Source organism: Larimichthys crocea, chromosome I (genome assembly GCF_000972845.2).
Source record: "Larimichthys crocea isolate SSNF chromosome I, L_crocea_2.0, whole genome shotgun sequence".
In the NCBI taxonomy this organism is placed as follows: domain Eukaryota; kingdom Metazoa; phylum Chordata; class Actinopteri; family Sciaenidae; genus Larimichthys; species Larimichthys crocea.
In genome coordinates this window covers 10,786,044-10,802,832 of record NC_040011.1, presented here as the reverse complement: position 1 = coordinate 10,802,832, position 16,789 = coordinate 10,786,044, and the positions used below count along the sequence as shown (strand labels likewise).

The 16,789-nt window shown below is 40.7% G+C and overlaps 2 protein-coding genes across 10 annotated transcripts in view; one reads left to right on the top strand and one right to left on the bottom strand.

The window, feature by feature from the left end:
• LOC104936959 (poly [ADP-ribose] polymerase 14) overlaps nt 1–5,305 on the top strand; it is a 43,755-nt gene extending 38,450 nt beyond the window's left edge. For 4 of the 9 annotated variants that reach the window (XM_027288000.1, XM_019271595.2, XM_027288031.1 and 1 more), the window contains exons 3-14: nt 234–1,175; nt 1,260–1,496; nt 1,573–1,797; nt 1,887–1,941; nt 2,011–2,157; nt 2,357–2,419; nt 2,495–2,671; nt 2,781–2,963; nt 3,070–3,696; nt 3,766–3,902; nt 3,981–4,161; nt 4,285–5,305. In XM_027288000.1, coding sequence (XP_027143801.1) covers nt 234–1,175; nt 1,260–1,496; nt 1,573–1,797; nt 1,887–1,941; nt 2,011–2,157; nt 2,357–2,419; nt 2,495–2,671; nt 2,781–2,963; nt 3,070–3,696; nt 3,766–3,902; nt 3,981–4,161; nt 4,285–4,571 — 3,261 coding nt within the window. In that variant the 3' untranslated portion in view covers nt 4,572–5,305. The remainder of the gene's footprint in view (nt 1–233; nt 1,176–1,259; nt 1,497–1,572; nt 1,798–1,886; nt 1,942–2,010; nt 2,158–2,356; nt 2,420–2,494; nt 2,672–2,780; nt 2,964–3,069; nt 3,697–3,765; nt 3,903–3,980; nt 4,162–4,284) is intronic. The other 5 variants (XM_027287867.1, XM_027287949.1, XM_027288106.1 and 2 more) reach the window with 3 other exon arrangements.
• Nucleotides 5,306–6,131: 826 nt separating this feature from the next.
• On the bottom strand, nt 6,132–16,113 carry f13a1b (coagulation factor XIII, A1 polypeptide b). The gene is made up of 15 exons (XM_010753059.3): nt 15,959–16,113; nt 12,649–12,877; nt 11,589–11,777; nt 10,897–11,145; nt 10,679–10,797; nt 10,497–10,604; nt 10,216–10,390; nt 9,898–10,036; nt 9,346–9,449; nt 9,111–9,199; nt 8,860–9,013; nt 8,046–8,321; nt 7,790–7,950; nt 7,507–7,643; nt 6,132–7,365 (listed from the first exon to the last, which is right to left on the bottom strand). Exons 2-15 carry the CDS (start codon nt 12,842–12,844, stop codon nt 7,224–7,226), a joined length of 2,238 nt encoding a protein of 745 aa, XP_010751361.3. The 5' UTR covers nt 12,845–12,877; nt 15,959–16,113; the 3' UTR covers nt 6,132–7,223.
• Between the last annotated feature and the right edge of the window lie 676 nt (nt 16,114–16,789).

Here is a 16,789-nt window from a genome sequence, read left to right as displayed (position 1 = left end):
TCCATCAACTTAAGAAAATTGGACAACTATGTCATGCCTTTGCCATCCTAGAGAAAAACACAACTGAAAGATCAGAGTGGATTTAGAAGTGGGAATACTCAGTGCTGACTGAAAAACAACTAGGTGAACTCTGTATACCTGCGAATACCTTCCACTACACCACAACCTTTGAGAAACCTTGGCTGATGATTTCATGATTATGATAAACACAGATGTCCTCTATCATCTTGAAGGGCCCAGAAAATGTGGTGCAGTCAGGAGCTCCAAAACATGATGAACCGAAGAAAAAGGTTATGGAAAAGAGGGTTAACCTCCCTCCAGATTTAATAGCCTTTATAACATCCAGTGGCGCCATCTCCAAATACCAGGCTTGTTTCCAGCAGAGCTTTAGAAATCCGGTTTCCCTAGATTTGGGGTCAGAGTTGGTTCTGTCCAGTGTGTCCTCTGATGACCTTGATGAGGCTTTGGCAGTAGTGTTGAGAGACCTGAGTGTGGCCAATGTGGAGCTTCAGGGAGCTGCAGCTGTGCCTCCAGATCTTGACAGAGTAAAAGAAATCATGATCAAAGCCAAGAATGAAGCAAACTGTCCTGAGCTGAGAGTGGACGTCAGCTTCATCCCAGGACCCAGTGGAACAACCAAAGTTCGTCTGGTGGGCTACAGTGAAAGTGTGGACAAGCTCAAAGAGGTTCTGCATGAGTACCAGATAAACCAAGTCGGGACACAAGAATTGTTGAAACTACCACTTCCTGAACTGGTTGACTGTTTCGATAAATTCTTAAGCATGACTGATGTGAAGCAGAACAGGGTGACTTTAAAACCTTCCCATGTACCGTACCCCTGTGTGGTTGTGTCAGGCCCCCGCTGTCTAGTCAAGGAGGTCCAGGCAGAATTAAGCAAAGCTCTATCCAGTCTGTTATTAGATAAATTGTTTCTGGATGGACCAGGGGCACGGCAGTACTTCCAAGCAGAAGGTAAAGTGAGCAAGGAGCTGGTAGAAAGTTCCTGTCACGTCCTTATCAGAGAACAGCAAGGTCTGAACTCCCCAAATGTGAAAAGCTCCAGCACCGGTGTAACACCTATACCTACCCCCAGAACGCTCCAAACTTCTCCCCGGAGCATTGCAGTCAACAGGACCAGCCTGGAGATCAAACTTGGCAGTTTGGTGGATGAGCAGGTTCGACAATTTTCTCTAGTACCTTACATGAATACAGCAGCAAGGAAATACTCACACTGACATCATTTGACATTATTTCAACAGGTGAATGTGTTGGTGGTCCCTATGCTCAGCAGCCAGCCAACTTCAACAAGAATTGGTAATTGTCTGTTGAAAAGAGCAGGGAGTGCACTGAAGTCAAAGTTTGACTCAATGGCAGCGACATGTACTCTCGCCCCTGGTGATGTTCTGCAGGTTGATGCACCTTCATCTCTGGGCTGCTCCAAGCTCTTCTTCATTGAGTGCTTGCCATGGGATGGAGTCAGAGGGCAGAGTGTACAGGTGAAGTAAAATAGTTGGTGGTGGATTCAAAAATGTTGAAGAGAACTTGTTGAATGAAACTATGTTTTTTTTCTAGGCACTTAGCAATGGGTTGAAGAGATGTTTGGACCTCTGTGTACAGCAGCACTTGTGCTCGGTGGCTTTTCCAGTTATCGGACCTGGAATTGTTTTAAAGTTCCCGCTGAGAGAAGCCATTCAAGTGCTGACTGAAAGCATTGGTCAGTTTGGATTGACTGCATCCTCTGGGTCTCTCTCCAACATCCACATTGTCATTAAACCAGACTATCCTGACTCTGAGGAGGTGAATATCAACACTTGGGAAACTGTTGTAAATGGTTTGTCAGATACATTATTGACGAGAAAGTGTAATGCTTGTATCTTTATTTCCAGTGCTATCATGATGTCTACAAGCAACTCAGCATACATATGAATCAGGGAGGCCAAGGTGAGTCATATCCCCACTACTTGAAATAACAAATACAGTGAGGAATTTGCATCATGCTCTTCATTTCAGCCATCTTCAGGTCCCTCAGGAGTGACGTTGATGACATCACAATGACATTGAGCAGTGGGGTTAAACTACAGCTGGTGTTTGGTGACATCACTAATGAGACTACAGACGTTATTGTGAACACGACCAACTTCAGAAATTTTCAGAAAGGTGGGAATCAGTTGGGTCTCGATATAATTGAATGCACACAGGAGGATTCACAACTTGTATTTGTGCAAAATTATTTTATCTGCTCATGTTAGCATTTAGATCAAAGCACCACTGTACCTAATTACAGTCTCACAAAGCTGCTAGCTGGGCTGTAGACTTCTAAGTGTTGTTCTTTTACAAATATCATCTTTATTTGCAGATGGCGTCTGCAAAGACATCTTAACTGTAGCTGGACCAGAGGTGGTGGCTGAACTCAAAGCAGGTAAGAGGACATGCTAGACATACACATTCTTTACTTCTTCTTACTTACACTGTCTGTGTTGTGTTTTTTATGTAGCAATTGTGAATCGAGGCCAGAGTTTTGCATCCCATCCTGGATATTTCCCCTGCGAAGCCATTTTACATGTTAATGGACACAAGGATGCAGGTATCATTGAACAATTGGTTTGTGACGTCATTGAATATTGTGAAACATCTGAACTCGAGTCCGTGGCCATTCCTGCCATCTGTGCTGGTAAGTATTTTGTAAGACTTTCTAAATAGAATAAAACCACAAACACCTAATATCAAGTTTGTTGTTGAAGTTTTAATTCTTCCAGTAAAAATTTAAACCATTTCTGCAGGAGCTGGTGGGTTGGACCCCGGTGTTGTGGCAAGTGCCATCCTCCGAGGAGTCAAGACTGCCACGTCGACCACTTCACTTAACTTTCTCACTGACATCCACCTCGTCCTGATCAAGATCAACGTCTTTTTGGCATTTAAAGAGGAAGCAATGCAAATGTTTTCAACTGCTGTAATCAACAGAGGTGATGCCAATTTTCACAAACATCCTTCTTCTTTGGTGTTTGCTTGAAGAATGTCTTATTTTATTGGAAAGTTTTACTGATTGTTGTCTGTTGACGTACCTTGCAGTGTCAGTGCCTCAGTTGCCTCAGGTACAACAAAAACAACAACAGCCGCCTTCATCTGTGAGTTCAGGCACCCTCCATACCACCTCCACAAGTAATCAGTCCGTCTTCCTGTTCCTGGGTCTCTCCAGAAAAGATGTTGACGATGCCATGACAAAGCTGAAGGAACTGTATCAGGCTCAGTGCTCCGCTCAAACCTTCAAAAAGGAGGAGCTGGCAGGCCTCACTGCGGACGACATGGAAGATCTGAAGCAGCTGGTGAAGACCCAGGGTCTATGCATGCAGATGGACCAATCAGGCCAGGGCAGTCTTACAGTGAGTGGGTTAAAAGATGGGGTCAACCAGGTGATGCAGATGATTAATGTCTTTCTGCAAGGCTCTCTCAGAAGAGAGATGAGAGTCAGAAAGGAGGAGGATTTGTACACCCGTGTGGCTTGGTGCATCTTGGGACATAACGGCAACTGGCAGAGACTCCCCAAAACAGCCAATCACAACCTGGAAAACAAAGACGTAGCAGGAGGGATAGAGGATGCACAGGGCATCAAGTGGAGGGTGGATCTTCAGAAGTTTGAGGCCACAAGAATAATGGGATTTGTCACGGCGAAGCTGAAACGACTTGTGAATCTGTCAGGTGAGAAGATGGTTCTTGATGAAAATTTATCATGTAAAAACAGAAAATTTGACTTCCAACTTTGTGCAGACTTCACTTTTCCTCTGTACTGGGACAACATGGCTGATGATGAAAATCTGAAGGTGGTTGTACTGCAGCCTTCTTCTCAAGAGTACCGGACAGTGAAGGAGGCCTTCAAACGAACTGTCTCCAAGACTGTAATGAAGGTGTGGAGAAACCTAATAGCTTTCATCTAGATAAATGGAACTTCTATATCTTTACATACATATGTTTTTTCTCGACAGATCGAGCGCTTGCAGAATGTTCATCTGCGACGCGCCTATGAAGTGCAGAAGAAGAACCTTTCTGATAAGAACAAACAGGAAGGTGGAGCAGGTGAAAAGCTTCTGTACCACGGGACGACCGAGGACAACTGTGACTCCATCATGAAAACTGGGTTCAACAGGCGCTTTGCTGGGCAGAACGGTAAAGATCTTTAGGAGTAATTCAAAGTAATGTGTTCATTGCTTAGGCAGTGTAGTATCTGGAAAAAAAACGTACTGTTGTTTAGATATGAATACTTATTTCCCTTTTTCCATTTATCATCAGCAACTTCATATGGACTTGGAACCTACTTTGCAGTAAAGGCCAGTTACTCAGCCAGCCCCACCTACTCCAGGCCAGCTTTTGATGGTACTCAGTTAATGTTTGTGGCCCGAGTCCTGACTGGTCTCTACACTCAGGGCACAAGCAGCATGAAGGTTCCTCCACCTCGCAATGCCCTACAGTCTGATGACCGCTACGACAGTGTTGTGAACAGAATAAACAACCCTAGCATGTATGTGGTGTTTCATGATAACCAAGCATACCCAGACTACCTCATCACCTTCAAGTAGGACTATGAGGATGATGTATATAATAATTATAATATTTTATGGCATCATTATCTGCCATGATAACATAATTATTATACTGTTGTACTGCTCACAAAGTGCTGTACTTCTGCAGGGTAATTTAGGTAATTCCTCATTGAGGATGTTTACTTATGGACTTTATTTCTGTAGATTACAAGATGTATGCTACTGTTTTATGATTAATGATTTCCCCCTTCTTCATCACTTAGCACCCTTGGTTTCAGAGTACAACACCACTGTCATAAATATGCACAGTTGTACACATGTATTTGTTATGATGTCATTGTTTATGATCAAAAACTACCGAGTCAACAATTTTGCAAGCAGTCAAACATCAAGAAAGTACAACATCACAAGACATAACAGCCAGCTAACATTACTTACTAGTCGAACAGCATTTCATTCATTACACTTCCTCTTCTTAGCCTCTTAGCTCTCAGCGTTTGCCTGCACCACAGCGTTAGTAAATTATAGTTAAGAGAAGTTTGCTGTTCGTCAATACACTGTAAATCACTGAGAGTTGAGGTAGAGAAGCTGGAGGACAAGAAAACTTGAAATAATTTAGTGCCTTAAAGGATTATGTATTTGTTGCAAGTTAAAATCTGTTATTTTATGTTGAAAAAGTTGCATCATGCTGCTTTATGTGTCAATTTATGTCTGATTTTGTGTTTGGGAAGCCATGGAAGCCTGAAACTTTATAAAATTTGGTACATCATTGATAGTGTCACTTTCTTATTTACATTTTAACAATTTTCAACAGATTTTTATAGATTGAGGAAATAGGTGGAAAGAGCTCTTCACAGTTCTGAAGCCGAAACATTGATACTCCAGATACTTTTCAAAAGTTAAGTTCACTGATCAGTATTTTGTATATCAAATGAAACAGCATTCAGCTCTGCAGATCTACTAAGCTTTTTAATTCTCTTTAGCTCTTCGCAAGCCAGCATTGTTTTTAGCAGCTGCAGAAAGACAATTTCACGAAATCCCGATAAACCCACGAGACTACCTACAAGCAGACTAAAGACTCTTCAAGAAGAAAGCAAGGAGTTGGTAAAAAGCTCCGATCAGGGAGCACCAAGTTGTTCAACCACACTAGATCACTAGATGGCAGTCCAACATCAGTCACCAGAACAGCCCTGGAGGACAGGCTTGGCAGTTGGGTAGGTGAGCAGGTTAAACGATGTCTATTCTGTTCTTCTTTATATGAAACGTTTAAAGAGGAAGCAATGCAAATGTTTTTAAGTGATGTAATCAACAGAGGTGATGCCAATTTGGACAAACATCCTTATTCTTGTGTGTTTGCTTGGAAAAAATCAAATCAAAGACGAGAGAGCACAGAAACTCCGGGGAAGAAGTTTAGTCAGTAACATGCATTAATGAGACATGTATGTTATTTTAAGGTAGAAAAGTTACACAATGTTGCTTTAAGTGATTTGTTTTGAAAGTCATTGCTTTACCGATCTGAACATTAATAAAATTTGATCATTGATGGTGTCACTGTGAAGTTTTAGACTTTCACCACAGACTCACATAAACACAAACTTTAAGTTTAAGAAATCTTTTATTTGGTTGATATTTGTAATTTTGAAGAAACAGATTTTATAGATTGAAGAAAGAGGTGGAAAGAGCTCTTTGCAGTTCTCAAGCAGAAACACTGATACTCCAGATACATTTCAAAAGTTAGGTTCATCGATCAATATTTTGTATATCAAGCGTCAAATTTCTCATATCTCATATCCACCAGTTATCACTCAACTCTGCAGATCTACTCAGCCTGTACGTTCTCTTTAGCTCTTCTCTAATCAACCCTGTTTCTAGCAACTGCTGAAAGCCATTTTCCCAAAATCCATCTCTGGTAGACTCACTAAATTACCTACAAAGCAGCAGACAAACAATGCAGAAACAAGCTGGTGAATACAACTGAAGTTTTAACAAATAATGATCCAGATATTTTTCTGAGAAGACGATTGTGAATTGAACTGAGTAAAAAAGAGAGAATATTGGATTTAAAGACATTAGGCCACTAGATAACAACTGCAGTGGGCTTATACTGTTGCTGTGTGTGACTATAAAATAATATGTCTGGTGGTTTTGGGTAATTCTGCCCCCTGTTGGCCAATAATAGATTAAAATTTCACAATGAAACTAAACAACTAGTATCCATGGCATGTTTCCAACTTTCTTTCCCACAATGTAGTGCATCGTATTTCTATTTCATAGATGTGTAATTGTCAAAATTACGCAAATTTATTAACGTTCGAAATCTGTTGTCCTATTATATAAGAAGTAATAAATGATTGATTTAGGAATAGATTTCAGAAACAACCATGCTCACTGTGAAGTTGTGTATATAATATACTTTCTCACCCTCGATTAGTTGCTATTTATCTGTCAAAATGTTTGATGTAAAAAAAAAATGTGTTGATTAGCCTCTATTTAAACATGCAGTTTTAGAAATTACCACATTTTTTTTAGACCTAAGAGATCACAATTGTCGTCATAAATGCTGAAGCTACACTTGTAGCAAACCTACAGATACACAACTATGTTATACGCCTATATTTGGGCTGAAGTGTAAGTAAGTAAGTAAGTAAGTTGAATGACGTTTGGGCATCAGTGATCCTGCAAAGATCCTCAGGGCTCAATGGTGAGAGACGCCTGGCCTTGGACCTGCCTGAGAGCAGGGCAGTCCAGGATAGCGATCATCCTGGTGCTGCCAGCCCTGTGCGGGGTGAAAAACTCGGTCCAGGTCAGGGAGGAGCCTGCTGGGATCAGACTGAAACCAACAGAGTTATAGTTAGGACAGTGATGATTTTTGGTTTCATAGTCAAACACATAAAAAACACTCAATTAAGGATCTAACTGAAACATTATTAGACACGCACAGACATCTATTCCACTTCTGCACTAAGCTCACCTGTAATATTTGAACTTGGGCATCAGGATACCGGGACCTTCCATGCGAATGTAGACGCCCTCCAGGTCGAAGGAGAAGGGGTTTTTAAACTGCACAGTCACGGTCATCTCTTCACTCACTTTACCTCCCTCAGACACCTGAAATAACAAAAGACTTGGTCATTAGAGAAACAAACGTGACAAATCCACTTACAAAACTTTATTTCCTTAAACAAAACACTGTCTGCCAAGCCAAGGTCATGCATTCATTGGCTGTGAGTATGATTACAAGCATCATTTCAGACCGTGACTGTGAGTTTGGGATTGTGCAGGGGGACGACTTTCATGGCGGTGACGATCTGGCCGGTCTCCTTGATCTTTCCAGTAGCAATGAAATGGAGGTTGGCCTGTTCAACAAGATGCTTCATGTAGCTCTTTGACTCAACCACCACCAACTCCTTCACACCTGGAGAAGTTCACATAAATACTTGTGAGTATTGCTGTATTATTGTTGGTTTTATGTGATTTTGATACAAATAAATAAATTAACTCATCGCTCACTTTTGTTTGGGCCAATTGTCACCCTGGGACTCCTTAACAGGAACTCAGAGCTGGTGACTCCGGTGTAATACACCACGCTCCCGCTGATGTAGGCATCCACGACGCGGCGTTCGTCACTGCGATTTATGAACTCCATGTTCAGCTCGAAGTCGTCGCCCACACTGACCTCCAGGGTAGGCAGGACCAGATCCACGTCAGCCTCAGGAAGGTTGGACTTCTCTCGTTTACAGCCATACTCCTCTGCTTTTTCCAGAGTGGTCCGCTCCTCGGTACTACCTAGATTAAAATATTGAAATATATTATCAGTCAATGTTTGTTCTAGTTTTTGCTCACAGGTTTTTACCTTCCTGATTATCTGCATGTTTGGGAAAATCAGGACTTTTTCTTTACTTGAAAAAACTATTCCTAGTTCCACAAGGACAAAATGCTTAATGCAGATAAAATCCTTGTTGTGAAATTTGTGGTAAACGAAGAACCAGAAGTATTCTGGTCCTTTTCCATGTGCCAACTTTGGTCCAAACCAAGCCAGAATGATGCCAACTGGGGCTGATTTCCAGACAAAAGGGCCAAAGTCCATACCCCAAAAAACCTTGCCAAATCTGGCAGCCACATATGGGCACATGGCTGGTCCTCTGGTGCCACAATGCACCGCCAACATCATCATCCCAAATTAACTTTGTACTAGCCTGACTGTCTGTTTTTCATTATGACACCATATCCAGGATAAATGTATGCATTTATATTCTTTAAACATTTTTGTTGTGATGGCTGATTCTTTTAAAAACTTCAATGTGTGTTGCATGTAGACACTGACCCTCAGGAAACTTGTATTGATCCGTAATGTCACGGCGAGACACATCTCCTGGTGTTTTAGTCAAAACCAAGCGGCCTACATGAGTTGGGTTCACTTTGACTAGCTCCAAAGTCCCATCTCTACTCCGGGAATAAAACACCACATCGCTGTTGACCTGTACAGAGAAAGACAGAAATTATCTTTAAAAAAACACTGGCTTAGATCTGAGCTGAACTGATCTGGAGAGGAGCCCCAATGGAGAAAAGACTCACCTCAGCAAACACAAAGGCAGCATCAAATGGGTAGCATGTGTGCCCATGTTTGATGGCCTGGACTGATGCAGGACCACACCTGTACATGCCTTTATGGATAAAGGGAAGAGATTAACAACAACCAATCACATTTGTTGGGTTTTCTCTATAAATAAATGGATGTCAATTTCAATTAATAGGACCAATCACCCACAAACAATTATTATAAAGACAGCCATTATTTCATATTATTTACCATCACTAGTCTCCTGTGGTGTTGCATCCACAACCTGCCAGCCTCCAAAGCCAGGTGGAAGGTCTGGCCTGGTCATGAAGCACTCATTCCAGCAGTGGTAGTTCCTGACAATGACAATGGCAGACATTGTACATTTCTGACTATTAAAGAGGTCAGGAAGTCATCAAGAATATTAGGATTCATCCTCTAGGGTCTCTAGCATCACTTATATCAGAACTGAAGATGATTTATTTTGTTAAAGAAAAACAATGAATGTCTTTTCTCGATGAAAAAGTATTGTGTACCAAACCATCTTGCACAGTCAGTTTACTGGGGATGATTCAAAAGAGGCTATGGGTAACCAAACTCATTAAGATTCATCCTCTGGGGACTATACCAGATTTCACGACAATATCACTACTAGTTGCTGAGATATTGTTCTGTGGATCAGTGTTGGATGGACTGATGGACCAGCAGTATAATTCCTTCACCACCACACTACCAGCAGCTCAAAAACAAGCCAAATGTTACAATGTCTCTGTAAAATGTTAGGCTACATAGAAGACGTGTTACCAGATAGAGTCTTTGGTGCGATTGCGGTCGATTCTGCCGGTGTCATCCAGGATGATGTCAGTTCTCAGGTTTCCATCATTGTCATGAGCGGAGTAGTAGTTGGTAACGACCCGCGATGGGATGCCCAAACAACGCAAGACTACACAGACCAGCAAGGACAGAAATCAGTCGCCTTTCCGACTTACAGTATGTTGCATATGATGGCTAGTTAAAGTTCAGCTCTTTGCCATATCCTTATGACTTCCCTTTCTCGTCTTTACATATCATTTTATCATTATGACCTTGGAAAGCACTACTTGGATTCAGTTAAAATCTCACAGGTGTTGAAGACGGCAGCGTAGACCCAGCACTGAGCATAAGCGACAGGCATCTTGCTGCTGGCATAGGTAGTCAGGATTTCTGTACTGCCAGTCCAGGAAGTGGGTGCCACACCGTAGGTGTAGTCGCCACTCCAGTTCCCCACCAGCACTCCTTCATCATCACGAGAGTTCATCTGAGTACAACAAAGAGCAGATTTTAGAGTTATCCAAACTTGTACTGCACAGTTTGACTGTATCTGTTTCATGTGTTTTAGGGCATGTCCAAAAATGTTTTCTCACCATAGCAGAGGCCTTTCTGGTCACCTTTATGGGGTCTCCTCTGTTGGTGATTGGCATGTCAGACCTGTCCATGATGTACAGACAGGCATCCAGGACTCCATAGTTAAACTAGAAAAAAAAACACAAGTCAAAATCTTTTTCTAAAAGTTTGGCTTCAAGTCCTCGATCTGTCTTTCTACCACCTGTCCATAGTTCCAGTCTCTCTCTGCGATGTCGCCGTGTGCACCGTGGTAGATGATCCCCATTTCAGTCATCACACACTCGTCCCTCTCTCTCTCATCATCCAGAAACACGGCATCATCTGAGGAAAAAACAACAGTTCACGTGGATATTTATGATTTATGATGATGTGACAAAAGCCAGTAAAATGCCAAAAAATCGTCAAGAAACTTAAACTGACCTGCCACCCATGGATTGAAGAGGATGTAGAGATCTCTGCTGCTGTCCCGTCTGGTCCTACGGATGCCGAAGGGCGTCATCACAGCAACGTACATGTTGTACTTTCCAACAATGCAGCTTGCCAAAGGAGTGATACCCATGGTGACCATGTTTTCGTTGGTGTTTATGATGCGTCCAGTCCAGGTGGACTGACGTTCACTGGTGGGGAATACAGGAATATAGGTGCCCTTGCTGAACTGAGGGCTGGAACCTGCGCGACCATGGAACATTGGCAGATTTAAGACTTGTGTGACACCATGGGTAAGATGTACAAAGGTAACCAAAAATCCAGTACATGATAAAAATTATATGCTAAGTATATAGCAAGAACTCAAGTCTATACAATGCAGTTTCAAGTTCTAAAGAGCAAGGTCAGTGCTTTGAAATCTAGGGTTAACTGTGTTTTAGGGTCATGTTAGCTGGTGAAGTAATTTGGGTAATCAGCCAGCTGCGTGTATCCAACCATCTTGTACCACCAGCCAACAAAGTAGCCTTCATGGGTTAATCTTGCTTTAGTTTCCTCTCTTATTTCTTACTGTGCAGTCATAGTTTTACTTCTAACACTAAGGAAAGTTTTCATGCAAAAATACATCTGACTTTTCACAAAGTAGATTTCCCCACAAGACCATTAAGACTACATGATGCTCGGCTCACCAATGGCAAACTCCAGAGCAAACTTGTCTTCAGCAGGTTTGTAGGGGCGATTGAAGGTGATCTTGATCTGGAACTCTTGTCCTCGACGGACGATGAGATTATCCGAGTTGTACAACACGGTGTGATGTTGCTTCCTGTTGATCTCATCTGGACGCTTTATCATGTTGACATCCCAGATGTCGAGAAACTCTGAATGCACAGAGAAAAAAAGAAATACAGCAACTTGAACATTTACTGTTACTAGACCAGAGGGCCACACTCTGGTTAGCTCAGATAATAATGTGGTTACTTCAGTTGCCACTCTCATTGGGAGTTGGGGCAAAACCAAACCTTAACCCTGTTTGCTCCTGTACAGAGTCTGCTCACACCACTGCCTCATTAGCAACATGACTGTGAATCCAATGAGGTGTTTGCAAGTGAAATTTAGTTGGAGAATTGCTCAGTGGTGTAGACCATTTCTCTCTAAGTCAACAGTTGTAAACTTATCATTTTGATGTTGTACTTTAATCTGCCCCAGATATTCCAGTCAATGCTTTCATAAATTCCCGTCATATCTGGATATCTCCCACTGTGCAGCTCTTTGGCAATGACACAGGGTGAAGCGACAAGACGAAGTGAGCAGTCTTTAATCTTGGTTGGACGTCATTCATGTGTCAGTCATGTGCAAAAACTACTGGAAACTTGGTCACTGTCGGGAAAAAGACCTTATCTTCTCCAACAGACACACTGCTCTTCAATTCTGCTTTATTGAGAGACAAATAACTTTTATCTTTCATTCTATAGGAGCTTATTGTTAAGAGGACATAGCAGCTTTAAAAGGCTTGTTCTTCAAACAATGCATGCTAGGCAATATGCTCATTATATTTCATTAAAACTTAATTTAAAAACTTGAGTGAACTCACGTCAAAGGACAAAGTCAGAGGAACTCATGTTTAAAAGTTCTGAAGTGGTCAGAAAACATGATAGAAATATTCAGGTGAATCAACTTAGAATAATAAAATGTTAAGTTAGTGACAAAATATTAGACATTATTAAACTTTGATGATGTTTCACATCTCACCAGTCAGAGGTGGAAATCCTCTTGGGCCCGGTGCACCAAATGGCTCAAACTCGGGTACATCAGTTGTGTCAGAGTTGGAGCTGGCGATGGGAACTGCGGTGCGGCCACGGTTCGTCACCTTGGGAGGTGGTCCGGTGGGAACAGGAGGGGCAGAAGGAGAGGGAGAGGGAGTCGGAGTGACGATTTCATCAGACATAGTGGTGACGGTTCAGGATGATCCTTCACAAGACTGAAAGATGAGAGTGGATTGAAAGCAAATAGATTATTCCCATGTTAGTTTGGATATATTTGAAATAACTCAGACATATTTTACAGTAAAATCAAACGTGAATTGAATTTTTTTTTTTATTTTTTTTTTATAAGAGGTGGCAGCAGCCTCCACAGATTTGACTTCACATTTAAAATATCCCCATTTAAGTTGTCCTCTCTGCAGTTTCTAAAGGCTGAATTCCCCTCGTGCTCTCCTAATTCCTGTGTGGTGAGTGAGCCATTTTCAAACCCATCTGCTTTACATCTGTGGAAAAATTGGAAACACAAAATAGAGAGAGAGTGTGTCCTTGCCCTTTTTATTCAAGAGGGAAATATTTTCAAATTGAAAAGCAAAGCTCGTAAAAATATTAAAGCTTGCGAATGGCGAAAATCGACAACAGCACACACATAGAAACCACTACCATGTGTGTTTGTGGGCTGGGTGGAGGACAGTCACTCCCCTTCCTGTAAGATGCTGGTTTTATTTCCACTTCACAAATATTGTATTTTGTGGTTGCAGAAAGCCGTAACACTGAGCATTAATCATGTTTACTAAAAAACAAATGTACAACTTGTTATAACTGGTAATTAACTGAGCCATGGAGGGAAACCACACTGAGTCATCTTTTGTTTCAAATGGTTATGAATGTCAAGATGACATAAAATATACAGGAATATAAATAAATATAAATATCCACTGGGACTATTCATGTTATATTCCTATTACCTAACATTGCTTGCAGTCAGACTGGAACCAACCAATTGAATAATTAATAAAATACTTTTTATATAAAATAACTGATAGAGGGGTATTAACAGGGATTATAGAAGTTATATTTATTATTGAAGTGTGTATGCAAATAAATATACTACTCCTATTGGTCCTTTTTGGACAAACTGTTGTAGTTTCACATAAATATTTACTTTTTTTTTGTCTCTTTATGTTGTAGTTTCACATAAATATTTACTTTTTTTTTGTCTCTTTATGATTGTAATTTAACCATTCATGGAACAAATCAAGGAAACTAAAGACATTTTCAGTGTTTTCTGACATTTTATAGACCAAATAATTTATCTGTTAATTAAGAAAAACAGATTAATGATCAGTAATAGGGAAAGTATTAGGTGCAGCCCAGAAGTGATGCTGTAATTTAAAGAAAAACAGAAGCATGGTAGGGGAGTTATTAGTGAACATACTGTTAGTACCTCCACAATGCAAGTTAAAAGTAATTCAAAAGAGTTCATAAAGGTAAAAACAATAAAAAAAACAAAAAAACAAAAAACACGACTGACCACTAAGGCTCAAAGTTAGCCCGGGGTGTGAGCACCCAAACATGTATTCAGAATGACTCATGAAATCCACAAAACATGACACTGAACGTACATCAACCCTTCAGCCCACATGGGGTCTACCTAAAACCTGCAGATCTGGGAAGTCACTGCCATGATGATTATGTAAGCATGCGGTGAGGCTGATTTAACCATTAAATACACAACATCTGTTTTCATAGGATGCGAGCGGGGGCGTGCACAGTGGTACAAACACCTGCCTGAGAATAAGACTCACTGTTGCATAATTTGGGCGTGTGCCAGTTGAGGAGAGAAATTAGTTTTAGCTGCATGAGTCATCGTTTAACACAGTGAACGCTCTGTTTTCACTTTAACCACCAGTGGCACAGATAGACATGCTTACCATCTGCAGCCTGGCAGAGGGTCAAATGGGCAGACGGCAGCACAGTGCATGAAAGTAACTAAGAACAATTTAAGTATATTCTACTTTATATGACATTGTTTTTACTACATGACACTTTAAGGTTCATATTTTACATAAAACACGTGAGGAGCTTTCTAGGTTCAGACTTTAGGTCAGGGTTGGGGTCCCTTGTCGTGTTTCTGGTGTCTATGAATCATTTCCCACAGAGGTAAAACAAAAAAAGATTAGACAAAATCATAAAATATAAAGTAAATGTTCTAGATTTTCTGCAGCACAAGTATTTACTTTGAATACTTTAAGTATATTTCCATGTCAAAACCTTTGTACTTTGACTAAAATTGTAGTTTGAATGCAGGACTTTTACAACTTTACATGTTGTAATACTACTTTTAAATAAGTAAGGGATCTAAGTACTTCTTCCACCACTATGACATTACATAATCCTAAAAGTTGAATATACAAGTTAGTGATTTCAGACTGACAAGTCTTAGATAACCTACAAGATTCATGTTAAAGCAAGCTGTACTCGTTGTATATGAGTAGAGGTGAAGACCTATTCAGACCTTTACTTGGTATTATTACAATTCTGCAGAAAAGCTGTTGAACTACTGCACTATACTATTAGAAATATGGGTTATTGTCACAGATACATTAGCATAGGTGTAGTATTTTAATGTTGTATTGGAGAAATACAATACAATGTACAATATTTACTTTTTTAATACACAAGTACAGCACAAGGGTGTCAAAACTGCATTGAAGTTGCATTTAGTTTCTTCATGCTGTTGCAACTTTTTCCATGTCTGACACACTTGTTACATGCACACAAACACACACATGTGTTTAACACAAGTTTGGCAAATGCTGACACAGGAGAAAACCTCCACTCAGGTTTACTAGTATAACTGAGCCTGGGGAGGTTTTTGTGCTCCCTGTAAAACTCTCTGTCAAGTAAAAACTTTAGTTAAATGGAATGAGTTTTGCATGTATAATATATGTTTTAAAGACAAATAAATGCATTTCATACTACCACAGCAACTATAATATTCAGGTAATAACCCCTGAATCTCTGTCCATTGTTGCTGTTACTACTAATAACACTCAAGTAGAGACAATGAGAATAATGCAGACGTTACATCAAAACATATATAGTGAAGTACAAGTGTTTGAGCTTTGCACAACGGTTTCAGAATGTTTCAAATTCATCTGGAAGATATAAACAAAGCAAAGTTTCCAAGCTGCTGAGGAGTTTCTGTGCGATAAATCTATTTGCACCGAAGCAGAACTCGTACTTCTGAATACAACTTTCATACCTGTGCAGAAAGTTTGAATGCGGAGCGGACTCACCTCAAAATTAAGCTGGAGAGACAAGCTGCTGTTGGTTGGAGTCGGTCTGCTGCTGCTGCTGCTGCTGCTGCTGCTGCTGATCCGACTTTGGAGACTTCTGTTTCTACTTATATACCCTACAGGGGATAGCCATCCGTGTGTGTGTGTGTGTGTGTGTGTGTGTGTGTGTGTGTGTGTGTGTGTGTGTCTGCAGGGAAATGTTGTTGTGTAACTTGGTGAGTCCAATTTAGGAGCAGGATGTGGAATCTACCGTCTCCGTACAACCCACAGCTGGATGGAGCTCAGACAGAAGTCCCCGACTGATGTTTGAGCTGTCAGACACAGTTTGATGTGACGAATTATCAACTATTATCATCTTATCGCTGACAATAAAGAGGAGAAACATCTTTGCTTTGTTTGTGTTTAATGTATTTTTATTGGCAAGGCCCAAATATCTTGACAGGCATTTGATGGATTGCCATGAAGTTTTGTACAATCATTCATCGATTCACAGATGATTCATTGAAATAAATTAGATGATCGCTTAACTTTTAATCCAGCATGATCACCAGCAAACTTAGAAATGGGCATTTATGCAATTTAAAGCGATGTCAGTCATAAAAGTGTACATATGTTAAGATTATATGACTCATTATCAAAAATTTGCCCATGAACAACAACAGGCAAACATTAAGTAAGATCAACAACACAAGAAAAAGCAGCCAGCTAATATTACTGACTAGTCCAACTCTACCATAATGTTCATATAGGCTGCTGAACCGGGTTATATTGCCCACTTCCCCAGCCCCGGGCCTGAAAACCTCTTCTTCCTGGTGGCACAAACACTTAACA

Excerpts from the sequence above, each read along its gene's own strand:
- f13a1b (XM_010753059.3), bottom strand. The coding sequence starts at position 12,844 with ATGTCTGATGAAATCGTCACTCCGACTCCCTCTCCCTCTCCTTCTGCC. Across the intron at positions 11,778-12,648 it reads AGGATTTCCACCTCTGACTG|AGTTTCTCGACATCTGGGAT; the intron begins GTGAGATGTGAA and ends CTGTGCATTCAG. Across the intron at positions 9,014-9,110 it reads CTGCCTTTGTGTTTGCTGAG|GTCAACAGCGATGTGGTGTT; the intron begins GTGAGTCTTTTC and ends TTCTCTGTACAG.